We start from the raw sequence: 20,506 nt of genomic DNA, 5'->3' as shown, positions 1-20,506 counted from the left end.
TTATAAGCATATTCTGCCATTTTGTTGTGACTATTGCAAACAAAATACATGCATCTAATACGCAAACGTAGCCACAGGGTGCACTATTCTAAGTAATCCGTATCTGGACAGGAGAGTACACTGAGGATTTCTCAGTGTTCCCTTACAGTATCAGTGTAATATTCGCTGTACAGGATGTGAGACGTCACAATGCTTAGAACTGGTGCCAAGATTTACTCTTATCATTGTGTTATTGCAGCTCTGTTTGTTGTGTTCTTGATTGATGCAATAGAGCATATACTTTCTACAACTGGGATGGAGAACCTTTGAGCCTCCAGCTGTTGTTGAACTACGCATCCCAGCATGCCCTGCTACAGTTTAGCATGGTCAAATAGAAAAACTGCAGAAAGCGGACTAAGGGGAGAGGGTGGCTCAGTCTGAAGATCTGCTCAAGTGAGTTGTGCAGTTAGCTCATGGAGCAGGCAGTCTATTGCATAAACAATGCTTATCCCTCTTTGTCAGGTTTTCTATGCACTTTTCAGGTTATTGGAATGAGGTGGTGTGGTATATGAATAGTATTCTCATTTTCTTTTTCTTTTCAAATAGGAACATGCCCGGAAAGCACTAGATTTTCTCTGGGAGAAGAGGCAGCGTAGTAGTAACTTGGTTGGTGTAACGATAAATATTCATACAGGAGACTGGGTGCGCAAAGGTAAGTGTAAACTGTTTGCATTATCCAATCATCAGTAAATATTGGCACGAAATGCTGAAAAGACACTTTGGGGGTCAGTCCTGTTCCCCACGAAGGTTGCAAGATGCCCCTGCAGTGACGTGTAAATGACTGCAACGGCACCTGAACACTTTTAATTCCTGACTCGCAGAGTTTTGCTTACAGCCCTATGGGGCTGCAAACAAAAACCACGTGAGTCGACGGTTGATTTTTCCATTAATGGATATACTCCTAGACATACAATTGTTCTATGAATAATTACATACTGGGTGCTGGGTCATAAAAGTACTGGAAAGTGTTTTATTTCATAAACAAAGTTTATAGCTTGGATGACTTCCACAAGATTATTTTCCATTTAACGCAAAGCTTCTTTTGGCTGCCATTTCATCATATCATTACCACCTGCTTCCCCCAAACTTATTTTCTGGACCTTGTTTAAAGAATGTAACCCACCTACATTATTTGTTTGGAGTACCATCTTTAGTTTTATTCATCTATATTTTTTACCCCCGATGCTCCCATTATAGCATTCTCAAAATCAGTGCTGTTTCACTTTAGCATGGGGCAAAAATGAATATACAACAGTTATGTGAAAACTCTGTGTATAGGACGCACACATACATGCCTTTTCAAAGTACTAAATGAGTTTTACAGATGGAGCTCCATCTGACTGGGATGTGCGTGCGTCTCACACGCGCCCGCGTCCCAGTTTCAGGACGGTGCCGTGGCGGCATCCTGCCCATCTCCACTTCAGGGAGATGGGCCGGGATAGGGGGGGGTGGCGGAGCCAGCTCTGTAGTCACCGGGCGCGCGCGAGCTGGCCACTGGCAGGGGCTAGCGATAGAATCCCCAGCCCCTGCAAATATGGAGCCTGCTCCATGTGTATGTACAGAATGTCCAGTAGTAATTAATTTATATATTCTTTCCTATATGTATCTATAATATGTATTTTCTTTTAAGACAGCGGTGTAGGTGCAGGAATAGATTCTTACTATGAATATTTACTGAAGGCCTACGTGCTGCTGGGTGATGACAGCTATTTGAAAAGATTTAATACAGTAGGTGGATGAAAGATTTTTAACCCTTTACAATGTTATAGCAAATCAGTAGTATGCCTAAATGATCAAGTCCGTTCATTTTGTCTACATTTCCCCCTCTGGAATGTTTAGACTATTGCTTGACTTTACTTTGTTCACTATGCAATTTTGTTGAATGGATTTCACTAATTTACAGTTTTATAGAATGCATGTTCTGTAGAGTATATTGCAAGTATTCATAAAGAATATATTCCTCTTGGCCGTACACTAGGTTGAGGTATCGCATGATATCCTCCTATACAGTACCCTGGCACCTTCCCGGCTGCTGGATCGCATGTGATACACTGTATGGGTTCATTTTGCGTACGATGTATCACATGCGATCCCATTCAACGCTCCGGGGACGATAAATCCTTGCTGCAGTGGGGGGACGATAAATCCTTGCTGCAGTGGTGGCGGTGTCTACATACAACGTGTGATGCACGGTTGCAATCATGAGTAAATGAAATACGATTTGAAAAGGGCCAAATCGTACCAGTTTATGGTGCCCTATTACGTTGCGTCACATGTGTTTCGTTGTGTTAGTTTTGCACTTTATGGAAACTAGGCTCTGTATTTGAAATATGCCGTTTAAAGTAAAGTGTGCCAGATCATAAATGCGGCTCATACTGTACAATGACTTGTAGTCACATAAGGATAGTAGCAAAAGTAAAGGTTACATATAAAAGAAAAAAATGGTTTTAATAGATCTCAAATTAGTTAGAATTATAATTGCCAAGTTTGCTCATTTTGATCACCACTAATTGATAATATTTTAAATAAATTAAATGATCTTTCTTACCCAAGTTTTAATCCAAATGTTTTTTTTTTTTTTTAAATGAATTTTTATTGTAATTTTCTGTCATACAAAAGGGATTAAACAATATTGGTATGCAAACCAGTGTCAGAGTCTTACTTTTCTGTAACAATCATCTTGATGTTGTGATAGATGCAGTTTTCCATTATTACAGTGTTTTATAAGATGGACATTTCACATCACATTATCTATCAAATATTACTATGTACATAGTTATAAGAATCGAAGGTGGAGTCTCTTTCCAAATTACCTCATTTAGTACAACTCCTTATATATAACACTCTAAACATATAACATGAAGACAAAAGACTGGGGAGACCAGGTAAAAAATAGAGGGGAGGATGGGGGGGGGGGGGAAGGGGAGGGGGGTGCATCTTATAATTTTTCTTACTTTAGGTCAGTTTTGTTAATCTGATTCATACAGTTGTTATTAGGACATATTGTATAAGACACTTCCATTATTTATTTTTCCATAAAAAAAAATATTATGTACCCCATGGTATATAGTGGTTGTTAATATATACAGACACCAAACAGATCTAGATATCTTTTAGAATTGAATTCTTTTGTTGAGTGTCCAGTGTATTGATAAAAAGCAGCCATTTCTGGAGGAAGAGTTTTGCCCCTCTTAAAAGATCAAGCCGGGCATATCTTCTTTCAAACAACATTATTTGGAGGAGTTTCTGCTTCAATTCCAATAAAGTCGGCGCAGTCTTTTTTGTCCAATGGACTAATATACATTTTCTAGCTGTAGTTATAATCATTACAAGTAACGAAAGTTCATGTTTGTCCAGATTATGAAGATCCCAAGCTTGGAATGTTAATCCCATATATGCAGCCAGATTTGGCTTAAAAGTGGAGTGGAAAACACCATTTATAAATTGCAAGGTTTTATTCCAAAAGCGTTTTAACTTGTAACAATCCCACATGCAATGTGGAAAGTCTGCCACTTGCTTTCGACATTTCATGCAGTTTCCGGATTCCTCACTGACCATATACTTGCGTCTGTGGGGTGTTATGTATGCTCGGTGTAAGGTTCTGACGTATACCTCCTGGAGATATACAGATTTTAAAGAAGACATAGTCACATTATACGAATCTAATAAAATAGTTACATCTGTTATCGATGGGATATCGATTTTCCATTTGGACCAAAGTTTAGTCCATTGTGGGTCTTTGGGGATTTCTATCGTCATCAGCAGGGAGTATAAGTATTTGACCTTATATGGCTTTTTTGTAATATATGCTAACAATGTATCAATATTTGTTATCTGTAATATGGCTCCTTTCTCAGGGGCTGGTGTTTTGAGGATTTTATGGGATAAAAGGAAGTGTCTAGCCTGCAAGTACATGAACATTTGGGTATTTGGCAAGTTATATTTAGTAGCTAAATTTTGGAATGTGTAAAGATTCCCTCCTGGGTCGAACATTTTAGATGATGTGTCTAACCCTTTTTCCATCCAATTTTTAAATCCCGTATTCTGAAGGGAGGGAACAAATGAGGGGTTTCCCCAAAGCGGGATATAGTGTGTGATATGGGGGTTCCTATGGAGCTTCTTATTCATGCTTGTCCAAGCCACATGCGCATCATGGAGCAGTACATGTGATCTTAATGGTTGGGGTATTTTGGTTATATCAGTATGCATCAATGCACTGGGGGAGTAAGGCGAGAATATCTGACAATCCAAGTCATAATCTGTATATTTAGAGGATGCCATTATCCAGTCGGATATATATCTAAAAAAAACTGAATCAGAGTAAGCTTTCAAATCAGGATACCCAAATCCTCCTTGATTTTTTAAGGTTTTAATTTTTTGTTTGGAAATTCTCGGCCTCTTATTCTGCCATATATATTTGGAAAATAACGAGTCTAATCTAGCAATATCCGATGGGGATAGAGCAAGGGGAAGCATTTGCATAGTATAAAATATTTTCGGAAAAATTATGGCTTGGATTACCGCCAGGCTGCCCAATAGTGATAGAGGTAAATCTTTCCAGGCTTCCAGTTTTGTTGTAATTTGGGAAATGATTGGGGGATAATTTAAAGGATACAATTTGGTAAGGTTAGCAGGGATTTGTACACCGAGGTATTTAAAATGGGAGAGATTTATTGCAAATGGGGTGTCTAGGGTTTTTATTATATCTGCACATTTCTGGCCTATGGGGAGGATCTCTGACTTATTTAAGTTGACCTTGTATCCGGAGATAGCTCCAAATGAACGAATAAGATGCAGTAAAGCTGGGAGAGATTTATGTGGGTTTGTAAGAAAAATTAGTGTATCATCGGCAAAAAGGGCAATTTTTAATTCTTGATTACCAATGTTTATTCCCGTGATTAGTGGAGATGTTCGTACAGCAATGGCCAATGGCTCTATGGCCAAGGCAAAAAGGAGGGGAGATAAAGGACATCCCTGCCTTGTGCCCCTAGCGAGTATGAAAGGTTCAGAGAGTATTCCATTGCAGGAAATATTAGAAGAGGGGGATTTATATAGTGTTTGTATTATTCTTATAAAAAGGGGAGGGAATCCAAATTTTTTTAAAGTTTCAAAAAGATGGGGCCAGAGAACCATATCAAAAGCCTTCTCGGCGTCCAGCGTGATAATCAGGCTGGACGCCGAGGAGGCCGAGGAATGATCCAGGGAGTGTTGTATTGCCGCTAAAACTCTTCTTACATTGACGACTGAATGTCTTCCAGTTATGAATCCTGTTTGGTTTTCATGTATAATCAGAGGCAAAATGGGCTTTAACCTTTCTGCTATTATTTTAGTAAATATCTTGTAATCCGCGTTAAGCAAGGATATTGGTCTGTAAGAGCCAGTTAAATTTAAGGGTCGTCCTGATTTTGGGATCACTTTGATCGTCGCGTCTGAAAAGTGTTCTGGGAGTATTCCTTTATCTATAATTTCATTAAAACATAGGGTCAGGGGTTCTGCAATTTGTTGTGACATTTTTTTATAAAATTCGTTCGTAAATCCGTCTGGGCCCGGCGCCTTTGCCAACTTCAATTTACCTATTGCCCAAAGTACTTCCTCGACAGATATAGGGGCTTTAAGGGAGTCACTACAATGTTGGGGTATTTGGGGTGTTTGAAGCATGTTCCAATATGCGTTTCGTTGGGCAGGGTCAGGGAAAGTGTTAATTGGGTTTGCATCCATTCGTTCATCTGGGGCCACCCCCGGCGGAGTATATAGCTTTAAATAGTAATCTCTGAAAATTTGAGCTATTTGCTTATTAGAAGTCGTAAGAGTACCATCTGTCTTCAACAAAGGTTGAATGGTAACTTGTGTTCTGGACCCCTGCAATAAATTAGTCAGGAGTTTTCCCACTTTATTCCCATATTTGTAAAATTTGGAATTAATATTAAAAAGATATTTGTCTCCATGAAATTGCAAATAATCTTCAAGTTGTTGTTTGGAGTTTTGATATTGGATTTTATTTTCTGATGTGGGAGATATCTTATAGTTATGAAAATGATTAGTCAGTATAGACTGTAAGTCTTTGTACTTTTGATTTTGTTGTTTCCGAAGTCTCGAGGCATAGGCGAGTACTTCTCCTCTCATTACTGCCTTCCCAGCCTGCCAAAAGACACTGGGTTTATCTGAGGCATATTCTTTGTTATCAGATGTATAATTAGACCATGTCTGGTTTAGTACATCAGTTATGCCCTGAGACTGGGAAAGGTGAGATGGAAATCTCCAATTCGGAGATGTTTTTTCTTTGGATTGTAGAATTAGTTTAACAGATATTAGGCCGTGGTCAGATAAAATTGGGGGTAGGATAACAGTATTTTCTAAGTTAGGGAGTAGGGGCTCTGGAATTAAAATATAATCTATCCTGGACCATGTGGCATGTGTCAGGGACAAGCACGTAAAATCCATGTCTGTAGGGTTAAGGACCCTCCATGAATCCACTAGATTAAAACATTTACAGACATAAGGAACTCCTATTTTAGGCAGTGTGATGGGTTTTCTTGGGGGAGGAGTGCGATCTAAAGTTACCAAAGACAATAGATTCAGATCACCACATATAAAAAGATTTTTGGGATCATATTTATAAAGTTTAGCTATTATATGTGTGAAAAAAGATTTCTTGTACTGTGTGGGGGCATAGAGATTACAGATTGTGATATTTTTGTCCATTATTTCCATGTTAAGGATGATGTATCTGCCCTGAGGATCCGCATCAGTTTCAAGTACCTTAATTTTCAGTTGCTTTTTTGCAAGTATTGCAACTCCACAGGACTTGGAATTTAAATGTGCCGAACCGAGAAGTTCCCACTTCAGCATAGCTAGTTTTTTATGTTCAGATGGCATTAGATGCGTTTCCTGAAGGCAGATTAAATCAATACCTTGTTTATTCAGGTAAGTAAAAAGTTTTCTCCTTTTAACAGGTGTGTGTATACCCCTAATATTTAGTGATCCTAAGACAACCGCCATGTCAGGTTATTAATAAACATTGTATAATTATAGATGACCATAGTATGAGGAGGAGGATGGGAGGAAACATAGGGAAAGAAAGACAGCATATAGACGAAACAGACAACATTTCTAGTTACTAGTATCCTATACCTAAAATAAAGGAAAAAAAGAAATAAACTTTGCAGCATTCTTGTTAAATTTTAAACTGACTTCCGTTAGAACATTTTTTGAAGCTCGAAGCTTCAACTAGGATCTATATTGGTGTTAAACCGGCATACATCCATCTACCTATCTCTCCTCATCCGTCTCATTTGTGATTACAAATGAGATAGATATATACTTAGCTTCCCACTGAAGGAGGGAGCGAAATCCAAGTGGTTGAAGAAATTTTAAAGACAGTCTCAAAAAAGTCAGGTAAGTATTCTTGGATCAGTGATGTCTTCAGGTATCTGATCTCTTATGATCTTCTTCAACGACGTTGAGGCTTCCTGAGGGCTTAAAAAGTCTTTTTGTCCAGACGAAGTGAAGACTCTTAATCGAGCTGGAAACATCATATGGAATTTAATGTTGTTCTTCACTAATTCCGAACAAACCGATGCAAAAGCTTTCCTCTTTTTAGAGAGATCAAGGGAGAAGTCCTGATATAAGCGCAGTGTGTGGGTTTCCCAGGTGATTGGATTAATTTTACGTGAGGCAGCCCATATTACCTGTCGGTGCAAGTAGTTAAGTACTTTGAAAATGACCACTCTTGGTTTTGGGTCTTGGTGTGTTTGCAGCATTCCCATTCTATGGACTCGTTCTATGACTAAGTCCTTGCAAGCCTCCTCCACTTTCAATAACTCAGGTAGGGTGTGTCTGACGAAGAATTCTAACTGCGCACCTCTCAGCGTCTCAGGGAGGCCTGTTATCCTCAGATTGCAGCGTCTGGCCCTGTTCTCTATATTCTCCACTGACTCAGATAGGCGTTTATTCTCCATATGCATCAGCTTAAGTTCTTTCTGCAGGACAGTAATGTCATCAGTATTATTACTGATCGCTTGCTCCGCAGCTGTAGTGCGTGTAGTGAGAGACCTGAGCTGGTCAGTGATGTCTGTGACAGCTTTTTGTAAAAGCGGGGCCATTGCATGTTGTATTGCCTCTATTAAATCAGGGTAGGGGATCGCTGCTGTACCTGAGGGATTTGAGGGCGGAATCCATTCTATTCCTTGGTCTCCAATCTGTTTTTTGGCAAGTGGTGTTCCTTTAGCGTTATCAGGGTTCTGGGCTGCAGCGTGATCACCGCGCCTTTTTTCCTGTCTCTGCGGCTGGGGGATGTGCGGCGTCTGAGGCGGGTGTTTCTGCGCTGGGTTGGGAGCCTCCGGAGCGGTTTTATGTTGCTCCATTGTTGCCCTGGACCCTCTGGGTGATCTTGAGCGGCTCCTTCGTGAGGAATTCAGGGTGCGGGTATGAGGAGAGACAGCGGCAGACGGAGCGATGTGAAGCTGCTGCTCACTCCACGCTGCCGGAACCGGAAGTCCTTAATCCAAATGTTTAGACTTTTTAGTTTTACATGTAAGTAAACTGGTTATTAACAGTTTTATAGTTATTTATATAGTATGCCAAAGCTCAATGCCTTTTTGCGATCAGTTCTCGCTGCTCGCCGCCACAGCTCGCAGGTCAGTATTTAACTGACCCCCAAGCACACGCTGTTTCCACCTAGCTGGGTTTTTACAGTGATGCGGAAAGGCGTGTGCGGCTGCCAAAACAACGAGGCTCATGGCTAAATGCCATGCCCCCTACATTAGCCGCAATCCTCGCCGTTTGGGGGAATCCTCACCGTCCCCTGACAGAGGATTCCCCTTGAACGTTGAATAGGGTGAGCGGCAGGCGTGGAGGTTAAACGGCGAGGGTCGCTTGTTTTCTTCGATTCTTTCCGTTTAACCCCCTCGCCTGCCGCATTGATTATGGCCCAATGACTAAATAACCAATAAGTAGGTCAACACCAAAATTTGGATACACACTAGGTTGACATTGACAAAAAGTTAACAAAAGGTTCTTCATTTCAAAAATGAACTTTTGGGACTTTTTCATGCTTTATCATCCGTTTGCACTCAGATTGGGAATGGTAAAGTGTGCCGAGCACATGGCGAACAAAGTCTCCATGGGGTCTGACACTGACCCCCTAAACCCCCTAAAAACAATTGTCCACCTTTTGGTGCTGACTGCCTGTGAGCTAATCTGCACCCCTGTATATCTGTTTTCAGTAAACACAACCATTTTTATTTTACTGAATGTCTAAGCTAGCACAAACTTGACAGTATACTGTACTGACCTGCATGTGTGACCCCAACCTAGTGTACAGAAATGATATGCTTAGGAAAAACGTACACACCTCTAATTGTGTCTGAAACTAGATAATAAACTGTAACGTCAATTCGCAGATTTTGGATTGCAGCAGTAATTTAAGGGGAATCTATAAAAATGTGGTATTCTCCAAGGTTACCTACCGAATTTATTCAGACATTCTGAATGTTACTGTTGTGATGGGAATGTAAATGCTCGGATAGTGAGGCATTATGTGGCTGATTCAAAAGCTGCACCCAACTCTGCCATATACAGTCGGGCAAAAAAGTATTTAGTCAGCCACCAATTGTGCAAGTTCTCCCACTTAAAAAGATGAGAGAGGCCTGTAATTTTCATCATAGGTATACCTCAACTATGAGAGACAAAATGAGGAAAAAAAATCCAGAAAATGACATTGTCTGATTTTTAAAGAATTTATTTGCAAATTATGGTGGAAAATAAGTATTTGGTCAAAAACAAACAAGCAAGATTTCTTGCTCTCACAGACCTGTAACTTCTTCTGTAAGAGGCTCCTCTGTCCTCCACTCGTTACCTGTATTAATGACACCTGTTTGAACTCTTTATCTATATAAAAGACACCTGTCCAACACTTCAAACAGTCACACTCCAAACTCCACTATGGCCAAGAGCAAAGAGCTGTCAAAGGACACCAGAAACAAAATTGTAGACCTGCACCAGGCTGGGAAGACTGAATCTGCAATAGGTAAGCAGCATGGTGTGAAGAAATCAACTGTGGGAGCAATTATTAGGAAATGGAAGGCATACAAGACCACTGATAGTCTCCCTCGATCTGGGGCTCCCCGCAAGATCTCACCCCGTGGGGTCAAAATGATCACAAGAACGGTGATCAAAAATCCCAGAACCACACGGGGGGACCTAGTGAATGACCTGCTGAGAGCTGGGACCAAAGTAACAAAGGCTACCATCAGTAACACACTACGCCGCCAGGGACTCAAATCCTGCAGTGCCAGACGTGTCCCCCTGCTAAAGGCAGTACATGTGCAGGCCCGTCTGAAGTTTGCTAGAGAGCATTTGGATGATCCAGAAGAGGATTGGGAGAATGTCATATGGTCAGATGAAACCAAAATAGAACTTTTTGGTAACAACTCTACTCGTCGTGTTTGGAGGAGAAAGAATGCTGAGTTGCATCCAAAGAACACCATACCTACTGTAAAGCATGGGGGTGGAAACATCATGCTTTGGGGCTGTTTTTCTGCAAAGGGAACAGGACGACTGCTCCGTGTAAAGGAAAGAATGAATGGGGCCATGTATCGTCAGATTTTGAGTGAAAACCTCCTTCCATCAGCAAGGGCATTGAAGATGAAACGTGGCTGGGTCTTTCAGCATGACAACGATCCCAAACACACTGCCCGGGTAACAAAGGAGTGGCTTCGTAAGAAGCATTTCAAGGTCCTGGAGTGGCCGAGCCAGTCTCCAGATCTCAACCCCATAGAAAATCTTTGGAGGGAGTTGAAAGTCCGTGTTGCCCAGCGACAGCCCCAAAACATCACTGCTCTAGAGGAGATCTGCATGGAGGAATGGGCCAAAATACCAGCAACAGTTTGTGAAAACCTTGTGAAGACTTACAGAAAACGTTTGACCTCTGTCATTGCCAACAAAGGGTATATAACAAAGTACTGAGATGAACTTTTGTTATTGACCAAATACTTATTTTCCACCATAATTTGCAAATAAATTCTTTAAAAATCAGACAATGTCATTTTCTGGATTTTTTTTCCTCATTTTGTCTCTCATAGTTGAGGTATACCTATGATGACAATTACAGGCCTCTCTCATCTTTTTAAGTGGGAGAACTTGCACAATTGGTGGCTGACTAAATACTTTTTTGCCCGACTGTATGCTGCAACTCTACATCCACTTGTGAAAGTACCTGGCATGAGATGTGCGCATATGAACGCTCCCTTCTGAACGTGTAAATAAAAAAGCTAGATATCTTCACAATGCATACTTAAGGTCAACCCTGAATTCATCCCGAATTGTACTATGCTTTATATATTTAGGTTGTCCTATCTATTCAATTGTTTAAGTCCCTCTAATAAACAGGCTTTTGCTAAAAGTATATTACTGTGTACACTGTCTGACTTGCTAGTTTTATTTTCTCTCAGTACTAACAATGAAGTGTAACTAGTTTCTGATCAGTGTTGTAGACATGTGTTTTACAACTGTTCTACTGTTCTCTCAATGTTTAGCATTATGATGCCATTATGCGGTACATCAGTCAGCCACCACTACTGCTTGATGTTCACATACACAAACCTATGCTCACTGCCCGGACGTGGATGGATTCCCTGCTTGCCTTTTTCCCTGGTCTTCAGGTATGCATTTCCGCATAAGAGTGAATTCATAGCCAAATATGTTTTCTGCACCTCGGGTTCTCGTGTCAGTCATTTTCTTATGTATAAAATATTTGTATCTAAAATTATCTTCATTTATAAAGTTTGCTGGTGGAGTATGCCAATGATTTGTATAACATTAACATATTATTCTGAGCTGTAGGTGACACATGATTCCTAAATATAGATTTGGATTTGAAGTACTAGTGTGACAAATGCAAAGCGCTAGAGCAAAGCTGGTCACTGTTGCATTGGGCAGGTGTTTCCTTACCCAATGCATAGCATAAGCACTTGGAGCCTTTGTTAGTCAAAGGTCAGTATTCAATGCCTCAGATTCGCCGTGTTTTACAGCGAATCTGGTACTTCGCCGGGGTAACTGCAAATTTTCGCACATAAAAAACAATTTGCCCTATTCAGTGGAGACAATTGGCTGAAAATGAACAGCAAATATCTGTCGATTCTCTGTGTGCGATTCGCTGCAATTGGCCGTTGGTTTTCAATGGGGTTTTTAGTCAAATTCACCGAGAGTGTATTCAATGCTCAAATGGAGAGCTGCTTTCTCCAGTGATTTTCGCCATGTTTCACCGTTTTGCATTCGTCATCTTTTTTAGGTGAACTGGAATGTGATCTTTTAAAATAAAGTTTTTTTTTGTTATGGTGTCCCTGTGTCCATCTCCCTGCCTGCCACCGTACCCTGCCTCCCTGTGGCATTTGCCGGGGAGTAGGAAGGGGGTTTTTAAAATTCACCGCCAGAGGCAGTGAGCCCCTGAGGTATTGAATAGGGGTGAGGGAGGGTTGGCAGCGAATGCACCAGCCCTCCGGAACCCGGCGATTGTGCAGCGAATCCAAAACAGGATTTGCTGCACAGGATGAATTAGGGCATTGAATACCTGCCAAAATATGACTGCTTGTTGGTAGAATTTGTCTGAACACAAACAAGGTATTTCCCATTGCCCAACTCAATTATTGTTTGTTGAACTAAAGAAATAAGTTGATATTTCCTGATAATACCTGAATTGCAACTGTAAGCACATTTCTTTCTTATTAAAAATTCTACTGTGAACTTCTTCATACTGTTGTTTTACTGTGTTTTTAACTGAATTTGTTCTAGGTCTTGAAAGGAGACATACGACCTGCTATAGAAACTCATGAAATGCTGTATCAAGTCATAAAAAAACACAATTTCCTGCCAGAGGTGAGCAAGCTATTATATGTATTTTTATGTGTAATACAGAGTACATACCTGGCAGACTGATGGGCTGGAAGGTTGGCTGAATGGCCAATCTATTGAATGGTGGGTGCACATACCATTTGTCTGGCTGATGTCAAAACTGGGCAGGCCTTTACATGTGTCAGCCCATTTAAAATGTCAATCACCAGTAGCCCCTGCAGCAAGTCGTCAATGCCTTGTCTGTATGTTGTTGTTCAGAGGTATCCGAGGAACATACCTCATGACTGCTTCAAGTGAATGGCCATTATATCGACCAGTGTATATCCAACTTAAGTTGCATGTGCAATTAAATTTTTTGGCATATATATATATATATATAATGTTAGGGTAATATTTTAAGAGACGTAGAATCCAGCTTAATATAGTAATTATGGTTAACCGTTGTATTAAATGCATTTAAATAAGGTTTGAAAAGTGTTTCACTTGTTGAAATAAGCTGTTGACCTTAATTATGACAATTAAATAAACTTTAGTATGCCAACCATGAGCAGTAAGATGGAAACCACACCAAAGTATATTTGGTGATGGCTTTTGCTCCTCTTGGCAACAGATGCACTGATTCTATCCATCTATTACAACAATGACCGATTACAGTCAGACGTCTAACGCCTCCTATAGCTATTTGCTCCAGCTTATGAAGCGCAGTACGTTTTATTGTATGAAGCTAGTTGTAATTGTCAGTTTAAACCATTGCAGCTAGGCAAAACTATGCACACTTTTTACACTATAATAAAGCAGGGCATAATATTATATATTATTAATATACTTAATAATTTGACTAAAGCAGTTTGCCGTTACATTAATTGCAAAGCTATATTCGTTGGTTTTAGTATGGCTTTTATCAGTGTCCTCATCATCCCGAGGTGAAAGAGCGTTCTATGCTGACTCTGGGCTGCATGTGCATATGTCTGTGAATGATCTAGGCCAGGGGTGGCCAACCGGTCAGAGGTAAAAAGCCGAAAAATATCGGTAGTCAAGCTAAAGAGCCGACATCATGCGCGTGCCGAAGGCGCATGCACCAAAAAAAAAGAACGAAGTCTTTTTTGACCCCTTGGGTGGGTGTGATACAAATATGCCTCCAATAGTGCAGTGCCATATATACATATGCCCCCAATAGTGTCAGATACACATATGCCCCCCACGGTGCCAGGTATGCACCACACGGTGCCGGGTATGCCCCTACAGTGCCACAAACTGCTATGCCCCCACAGTGCCACAAACTGCTATGCCCCCACAGTGCAAATTTCCCAGCAGCAGCACTCACCGTTGTTGCTGCTGCCAGGAGGGGAGAGGACAGTCTGGTGTCCCCCTGCAGTCCTCCTGTCATGTCACCGATGGGAGGAGAGCCCAGTACACTGCGCGTCTCCTTCCCCCTCACTTCCCTGTGACTGGGCCGCCCACCAATCAAAGCTCGCTGGCTGGCTCCTGATTGGCTGCTGGCCCATGAGCTCTGATTGGTGGATGGCCCAGTCACAAGGATGCACAGTAAGGGGTAGGAGAGATGTGCGATGCGTGCTCTCCTCCCCTCAGAAGGAGAAGGGATTCAGGGAACCGGCAGCAGGGGGGACTGGGACAGACGGTGGGCGGCGGGCAGCAGTGGGAGCAGGAGCCGCACTTTACAAGGGGGAGAGCCGCATGAGGCTCAAGAGCCACGGGTTGGCCACCACTGATCTAGGCACTTAATCCATAGGACAGACCTTCTGATCAACCCGCACCCAAAAAATTCCTCCCCTTTAAAAGTAATCAATTTTTTTCAGTTTGGTTGCATTGTATTTATAATGTTGTACATATTTTAGGCCTTCACAACTGATTTCCGAGTTCACTGGGCCCAACATCCATTAAGACCAGAGTTTGCAGAAAGCACATATTTCCTGTACAAGGTAAAACTTTTGGATGTACACTTTGAGTATATTTCTTTGTTGAATGGTGACCACACACTGTGCTATTCTCAGATGCGTTTTTTTTTTTTAGTTCAAAACGCATCACTTGTAGTTCAATTCACACAGTGTTTATTCATGTGATCAAGTACAAAACACTAAAAAAAAATCTATCACAAATGGCACTGTGTGGGAACCTTAAACAGATGTATTAAAAACATCAACATTTTTCTTAGTAAATATCTATTTTTTTTTAATACAAACTGTTACAGGCAACCAGTGATCCTTATTATCTAGAAGTTGGCAAAACAATAATTGAAAATTTGAATAAATATGCACGTGTCCCCTGCGGATTTGCAGCTGTCAAAGATGTGCGTACTGGGAGTCATGAAGACAGGTATGCACAATATACTTTTACTGATCCATCAGGCAGATGCAAATTCTCGACTGTTTGTTTCATACATTATTGGGTCTTTGTTTTTTAAATCCTTATTTGTAATGTGTAACGGTCAAGAGGCTTAACACTCCATAAGTGTCCAAACCGAAAATAAGGGAATCACTCCAAAGTCCGGCAGTTCCACTTCTGTTATGTTACCTGAACAAGATCGACATGGAACATAGGGGAGGTTCTAATTAGCTTGGTACACTGCAAGACTTGCAGCTTACCGAGCACTTGTGTCGCCTCCCCACCCCCTGCGCTGCCATTTCCTCCCGCAACCATATGAGGGTATGTGTAACGAAGACACATCCCCTCGCATGCCACTGCTGCAGGAGAAATCATTTGATGGTCACCTACCATTGAATGATTTCTCCCGCCTTCGCAAATATAAGTCGGTCTCCACTTATATTTGTGGCCGCTGGTACGAAGACAGGGTGGGTGGCTGACAAAAAGTGACGTCAGCCATCCGCCCGAGTACCCAAGGAAACAGCCAGAGTTTTCATGGTGAGGCGCGTGAAAACGCTGGGCATTATCATGGCCCAACACCGCCCCTATCCACTTCCGGCCCTCCCTCCCTTCTGCAAACTGTCCAGCAAGTGAGCAACTTGCCGCAGCCATTTGCAGTCTTGTTTTGCACATGTGCAGAAATGCGCATGCGAAAACACCGCCCATTGAGGCACGGTTCAAATTTTGTTCACTACGTGTGATTCAGAGTCGGCCCCATAGTGCAAACTTGTACATGTATCGATTACACAAAACAGTGTGGAAGTATTGGAAGAATACAAATTAATCAATCGGATAGGACAAAACCACATAATAAGACAGCACTAATTCAGTTGATATCCAACCAGAAACACAGAATTTGATGGCAGCTAAGAACCATCTAGTCTACTCTTTTTATTGTCCTTTAGGTATAATCTCATCCCTTTTTATATTCTTCGTTATTTGCAAGAATACTCATGCCTATCCCAAGCATGTTTAAATTGCTGTACTGTTTATACTAAATCTGATTGCAATGCCACTTACCCACTACTCTTTCTGTGAAGTTATTTTTCGGAACTTTCCTCCTTCCATTTTCAGTGTATGTCCTCAAGTTCTCATACTTCTCTTCCTTTGAAGAATATTTCACTCCTGTGTTAAAACAGTATATTTGTCTTTTTTATGTCTCCTTTCCCTTTTCTGCTGCAAACTATACACGTTATGATCTTCTAGTATTTTCTAGGTAGGCGTTGTGATGTAGGCAATGCACTATATTAGTTCCCTTCTTTGTACACTCTATAATGTATTTATATCTTCCAGAACTGGGCACAGTATTCTAGATGAGGCCATACCAGTGACCTATACAGTGGCATTATTACTACTTTTTTTTTTTTTTTCTGATGCGGATTCCCTACCTATGGACTCAAGCATCTGACTTCCCTTGAAGTGGATAAATCCTTTTCCTCCTCAGTAGTTTGATGCTTATTTATCCTTTAGGTTTTTGACACCCATTTTGTATTTTATTTTAGCTTTAAATTGTAGTTGACATGTTCATCAAGTCTACTTAGATCCTCGAGCATTTGTTTTACACCTCCCCAAGGTTTATACCTGTTGCATATATTTGTTATTTGCAAAATGCATATTTTCCTTTAATAACTTTTGCAACAATGCAAAAGGTATTGAAACACTGGCCCACATACAGATCACTGGGTTACTCTACTGGTGAGCTTTCTCTCCATAAAATGTGCTTAATTTACTACAACTGTCTGTTTCCTATCCTGGAATGGTTATCATTGTAACTGTTTTATAATCAAATACCATCCTTTTGAGTTTATTTAGCAAGCTGTGATGTGGAACAGTGTCAAATGCTTTACTTAAGTCTAGATATGCTACATCTACGGCTCCCTCTTAATTTTAATCAGGGAGTGAAGAGTCAACCCTTTCTTTTAAAAGTGTTTCCATTACTTTCCCTACTGCTTGTAGTTACTCACTTCGTCCTTGCTTCCACTTTTGTGCAGTGGTATTTCTAGTCCTCTGGAATTGCACCAATACCAAGTGACTGAATTTTATGACCATGTCCATGCTACTTCTGTAGTGGATACTGAGCAACAATAAATATTTAGGTGATCTTAATAAATATAACTGTATAAAGTCTTCTTATTCCTCCATTTGATTTTTTATTTTCACTTATATAATTTTTTTCTGTGCAAAGTCAGCCTTCCTTAAATCCATTACATTTGTGTGACAGACTTTGGACCCATTCATTATATCAATGGTTCTCAAACTCTGTCCTCAGGACCCCAGACAGTTCATGATTTCCATGTCACCCGGCAGGTGCACAGATGTATTCATTACTCATTGACACATTTGAAAAGATCCACAAGTGGATCTAATTATTTCACTTGTGATTCTGTAAGGAGACTTGCAAAACATGTATTGTGAGGGGTCGTGAGGACTGAGTTTGAGAACCTATGCATTATATAAAACCATATCGCTTGATGGTATACTGGATCCTAGCGTCTCACCAACATATGTGTCTAATTGCCTGTCACCATTTTCATTTTGTGCATAAGTAGTACCCTTATGATATTTTCTTTTTAGGTTATTGTATTTTAGATTATTATTTTTTTGCTTCACGGTATATAGTTCTTGGTTTTGGTGAAAGAGTTGGCTTTAGTTCTCATCCAGCATCAGTACGTGCTAGTTGTCATGAGAGTTTGTTCTATTTTCTAGATTACTGTTTTATTGCGTGATGAAGGTTACTAGCATTTCTATTTTTTTGTTTTGTTTCATTGTGTAGTTCAGGGGCTTTCAAACTGCCTCAGGACCCCACACAGTTCTGATTTCCAGATCGCCCGGCAGGTGCACAGTTGCATTCATTACTTCTTGACATGTTTTAAAAAATCCACAAGTAGAGCTAATTATTTCACTTGTGATTCTGTGAGGAGACCTGAACAACATGCAGTGTGGGTGACCCGAGGACCAACTTTGAGAACCTGTGGTGTAATTTAGTGGTTCTCAATCTCTGTCCTCACATACCCCCAACAGTGCATGTTTTCCAGGTCACCTGGCAGGTGCACTCATTATTCACTGACACATTTAAAAAAAAATCCACAGGTGGAGCTAATTATTTCATTTGTGATTGTGTGGAGACCTGGAAAACGTGCACTGTGGGGGGGTACTTGAGGACCGAGGTTGAGAACCATGGGTGCACAGATGGGGCTTTTCTCTCCCTTGCCACCAGCGTGCCAGATTTCTTTATTTGGCGGAGGGCGGACCGGCGTACTTGGACGCGATATCCTCTCACACGCTCGCGTGTCCATTGCTTGCTGGCGATAGCGGTGGATGGCAAGATGGGAGGCACTCAGATGAGAGCAGCTCCATCTGTAGTTGATTCGTTTTTCTCTGTTTAGTGATCCTGTTTTGCTGATATGTTCTTGTGGGAATATTTCTTCATATCCTTTTTGTAAGAACTTGTGTTGGTAGCTCATTAATTTTGTAGTTAAAAAATTTGATCTTCTGTGCAGTCTCTCATCAGGTGGAGGAACTGACCTCCTGGTATGTTTTATCCACTGTCTATGATTACGGTTATGTGCCAACATATTTCCATTAACTTTTTTTTAAGTAAAGATTATGTAGTGTTCTGCTGCTTCTGAAGTAACTGGAGATTTTCCTGTATTTTCTATTTAAGGATGGATTCTTTTTTCCTGGCAGAGATGTTTAAATATCTCTATTTGCTATTTTCTGAGAGGGAAGACCTTCTATTTGATATAGAGGATTATATTTTTACTACCGAAGCTCATCTTTTGCCTCTTTGGCTATCTACGGCAAACCACACACAATCTAAGAAAAATATGGTATGTATTGCATTTTGTTTGTTTGAGACAATAATTCCGTAAAGCCAATTTTTTTTAATTGCATGAGCTTGCACAAAAAATATGTATTGTTTTGGTGACATATCTAACAATTCAAGACACTGAGTATTTCAGCAACCTGTTATTCTACAAAATATAAAGTATATACCAAAGGATAAGAGTTGAAAGCCATATTACACCACAGCAGAAGACATTCCTGCAAATGGTTCTAGGAGTAACTATAGAGAGCAAGGCCCTTTTGCTTCAGTCTGCCATTACCCAGTCTTGTTTTATTACTATTCATTTACGAATGTAAAGTGTGCAATATACTGCTCTATGTAACTACTTAAATACTATTCATTGCATCAATAGATGTTGTTGTCAGACCAAGCAGACTTGATTGAAGGGGACCACTGTTTTTGTTAACAATTTTAGCGGGAGAAGTTTCAAACTTCCTAGAGTGGAGAAATGGATAATTCGCTTTGCTGCCCATAGCAACCAATCAGTATTTATCAACTATATTCGCTACTTATTTAGTTTCACGGGGGGCAGTTACGTAGTTTACGTAGTGCTGTATTGAGAATAACAATACAGCACTATGCTGCCAACGTAAACTACGTAACTGCTTCTGTAGCCCTGAAACTATAGCCCTAATATGGTTACTATCCCCACTATCCACGTCATACCCCCAGTATCCACGTCGGCGTGGAGTTGATTTTATAAAGTGTGGCGAGCGATTGTGACCAGTGTTGCTATGTACACTCCCATTGGCAGATGAATTATTTGCCCCCAGACACCACAATTTACCTATGGCTGTACTATTGTCATCAGTTTGTTCTTTAGTATAGGAAGAGCCTATTTTTGGTGCAGCCAGATACCTGCCCCTTATATTGCACATACACCACCTTCATTCCAGTAGACATGCAGTGATAGTGTCTCAGTGCTAGCCAGGTGTGCAACAGGGAACTCTTCCCATCTGATAGGAGATGAACCTTACAAACTGAATGATCTACAGTGCTTCTCTCACAGTACAGTATGTTTGAATAAAGAAATTTTAGTAGGAAAAAAAAAAAAAAATGAAATGTGCTCATGATGTGATTAAGCCAATAATTATGAAATTGATGTGAGGACGTGTGCTCTGGGATATGTACACAATGATTCAGGGAGCTACTGACACACCAAATGTTCAGATCTATACTTAAATTGCTTACTTTGTGCTGATCTTTTATGTTTAGACAAAGGGTGTAAACTGAGTGCAAATAAACCAAGCTATAGTCCAACGTGCAGCTATTTTGAAGGGATACTCAACCCTTTTAGGATAAAAACAAAGAACAAGAAAATAGTAAATGGCACTTTTGGACTATAAATTTTTTTTTTAACCCATTAATATAATAAAATCTAACTAACAT

At 40.6% G+C, this 20,506-nt stretch overlaps 1 protein-coding gene across 4 annotated transcripts in view; it reads left to right on the top strand.

The window, feature by feature from the left end:
- EDEM3 (ER degradation enhancing alpha-mannosidase like protein 3) overlaps positions 1-20,506 on the top strand; it is a 119,939-nt gene that overhangs the window by 73,697 nt on the left and 25,736 nt on the right. For all 4 annotated transcript variants that reach the window (XM_083156784.1, XM_083156782.1, XM_083156781.1 and 1 more), the window contains exons 8-14: positions 586-691; positions 1,670-1,767; positions 11,574-11,699; positions 12,829-12,912; positions 14,745-14,828; positions 15,098-15,222; positions 18,935-19,100. In XM_083156784.1, coding sequence (XP_083012910.1) covers positions 586-691; positions 1,670-1,767; positions 11,574-11,699; positions 12,829-12,912; positions 14,745-14,828; positions 15,098-15,222; positions 18,935-19,100 — 789 coding nt within the window. The remainder of the gene's footprint in view (positions 1-585; positions 692-1,669; positions 1,768-11,573; positions 11,700-12,828; positions 12,913-14,744; positions 14,829-15,097; positions 15,223-18,934; positions 19,101-20,506) is intronic.

The sequence above is a fragment of the Crinia signifera genome, chromosome 8, assembly GCF_055691185.1.
Source record: "Crinia signifera chromosome 8, ASM5569118v1, whole genome shotgun sequence".
Classification (NCBI taxonomy): Eukaryota; Metazoa; Chordata; class Amphibia; order Anura; family Myobatrachidae; genus Crinia; species Crinia signifera.
Note: the sequence above shows the minus strand (reverse complement) of the source record. Positions and strands in the feature narration are given on the sequence as shown.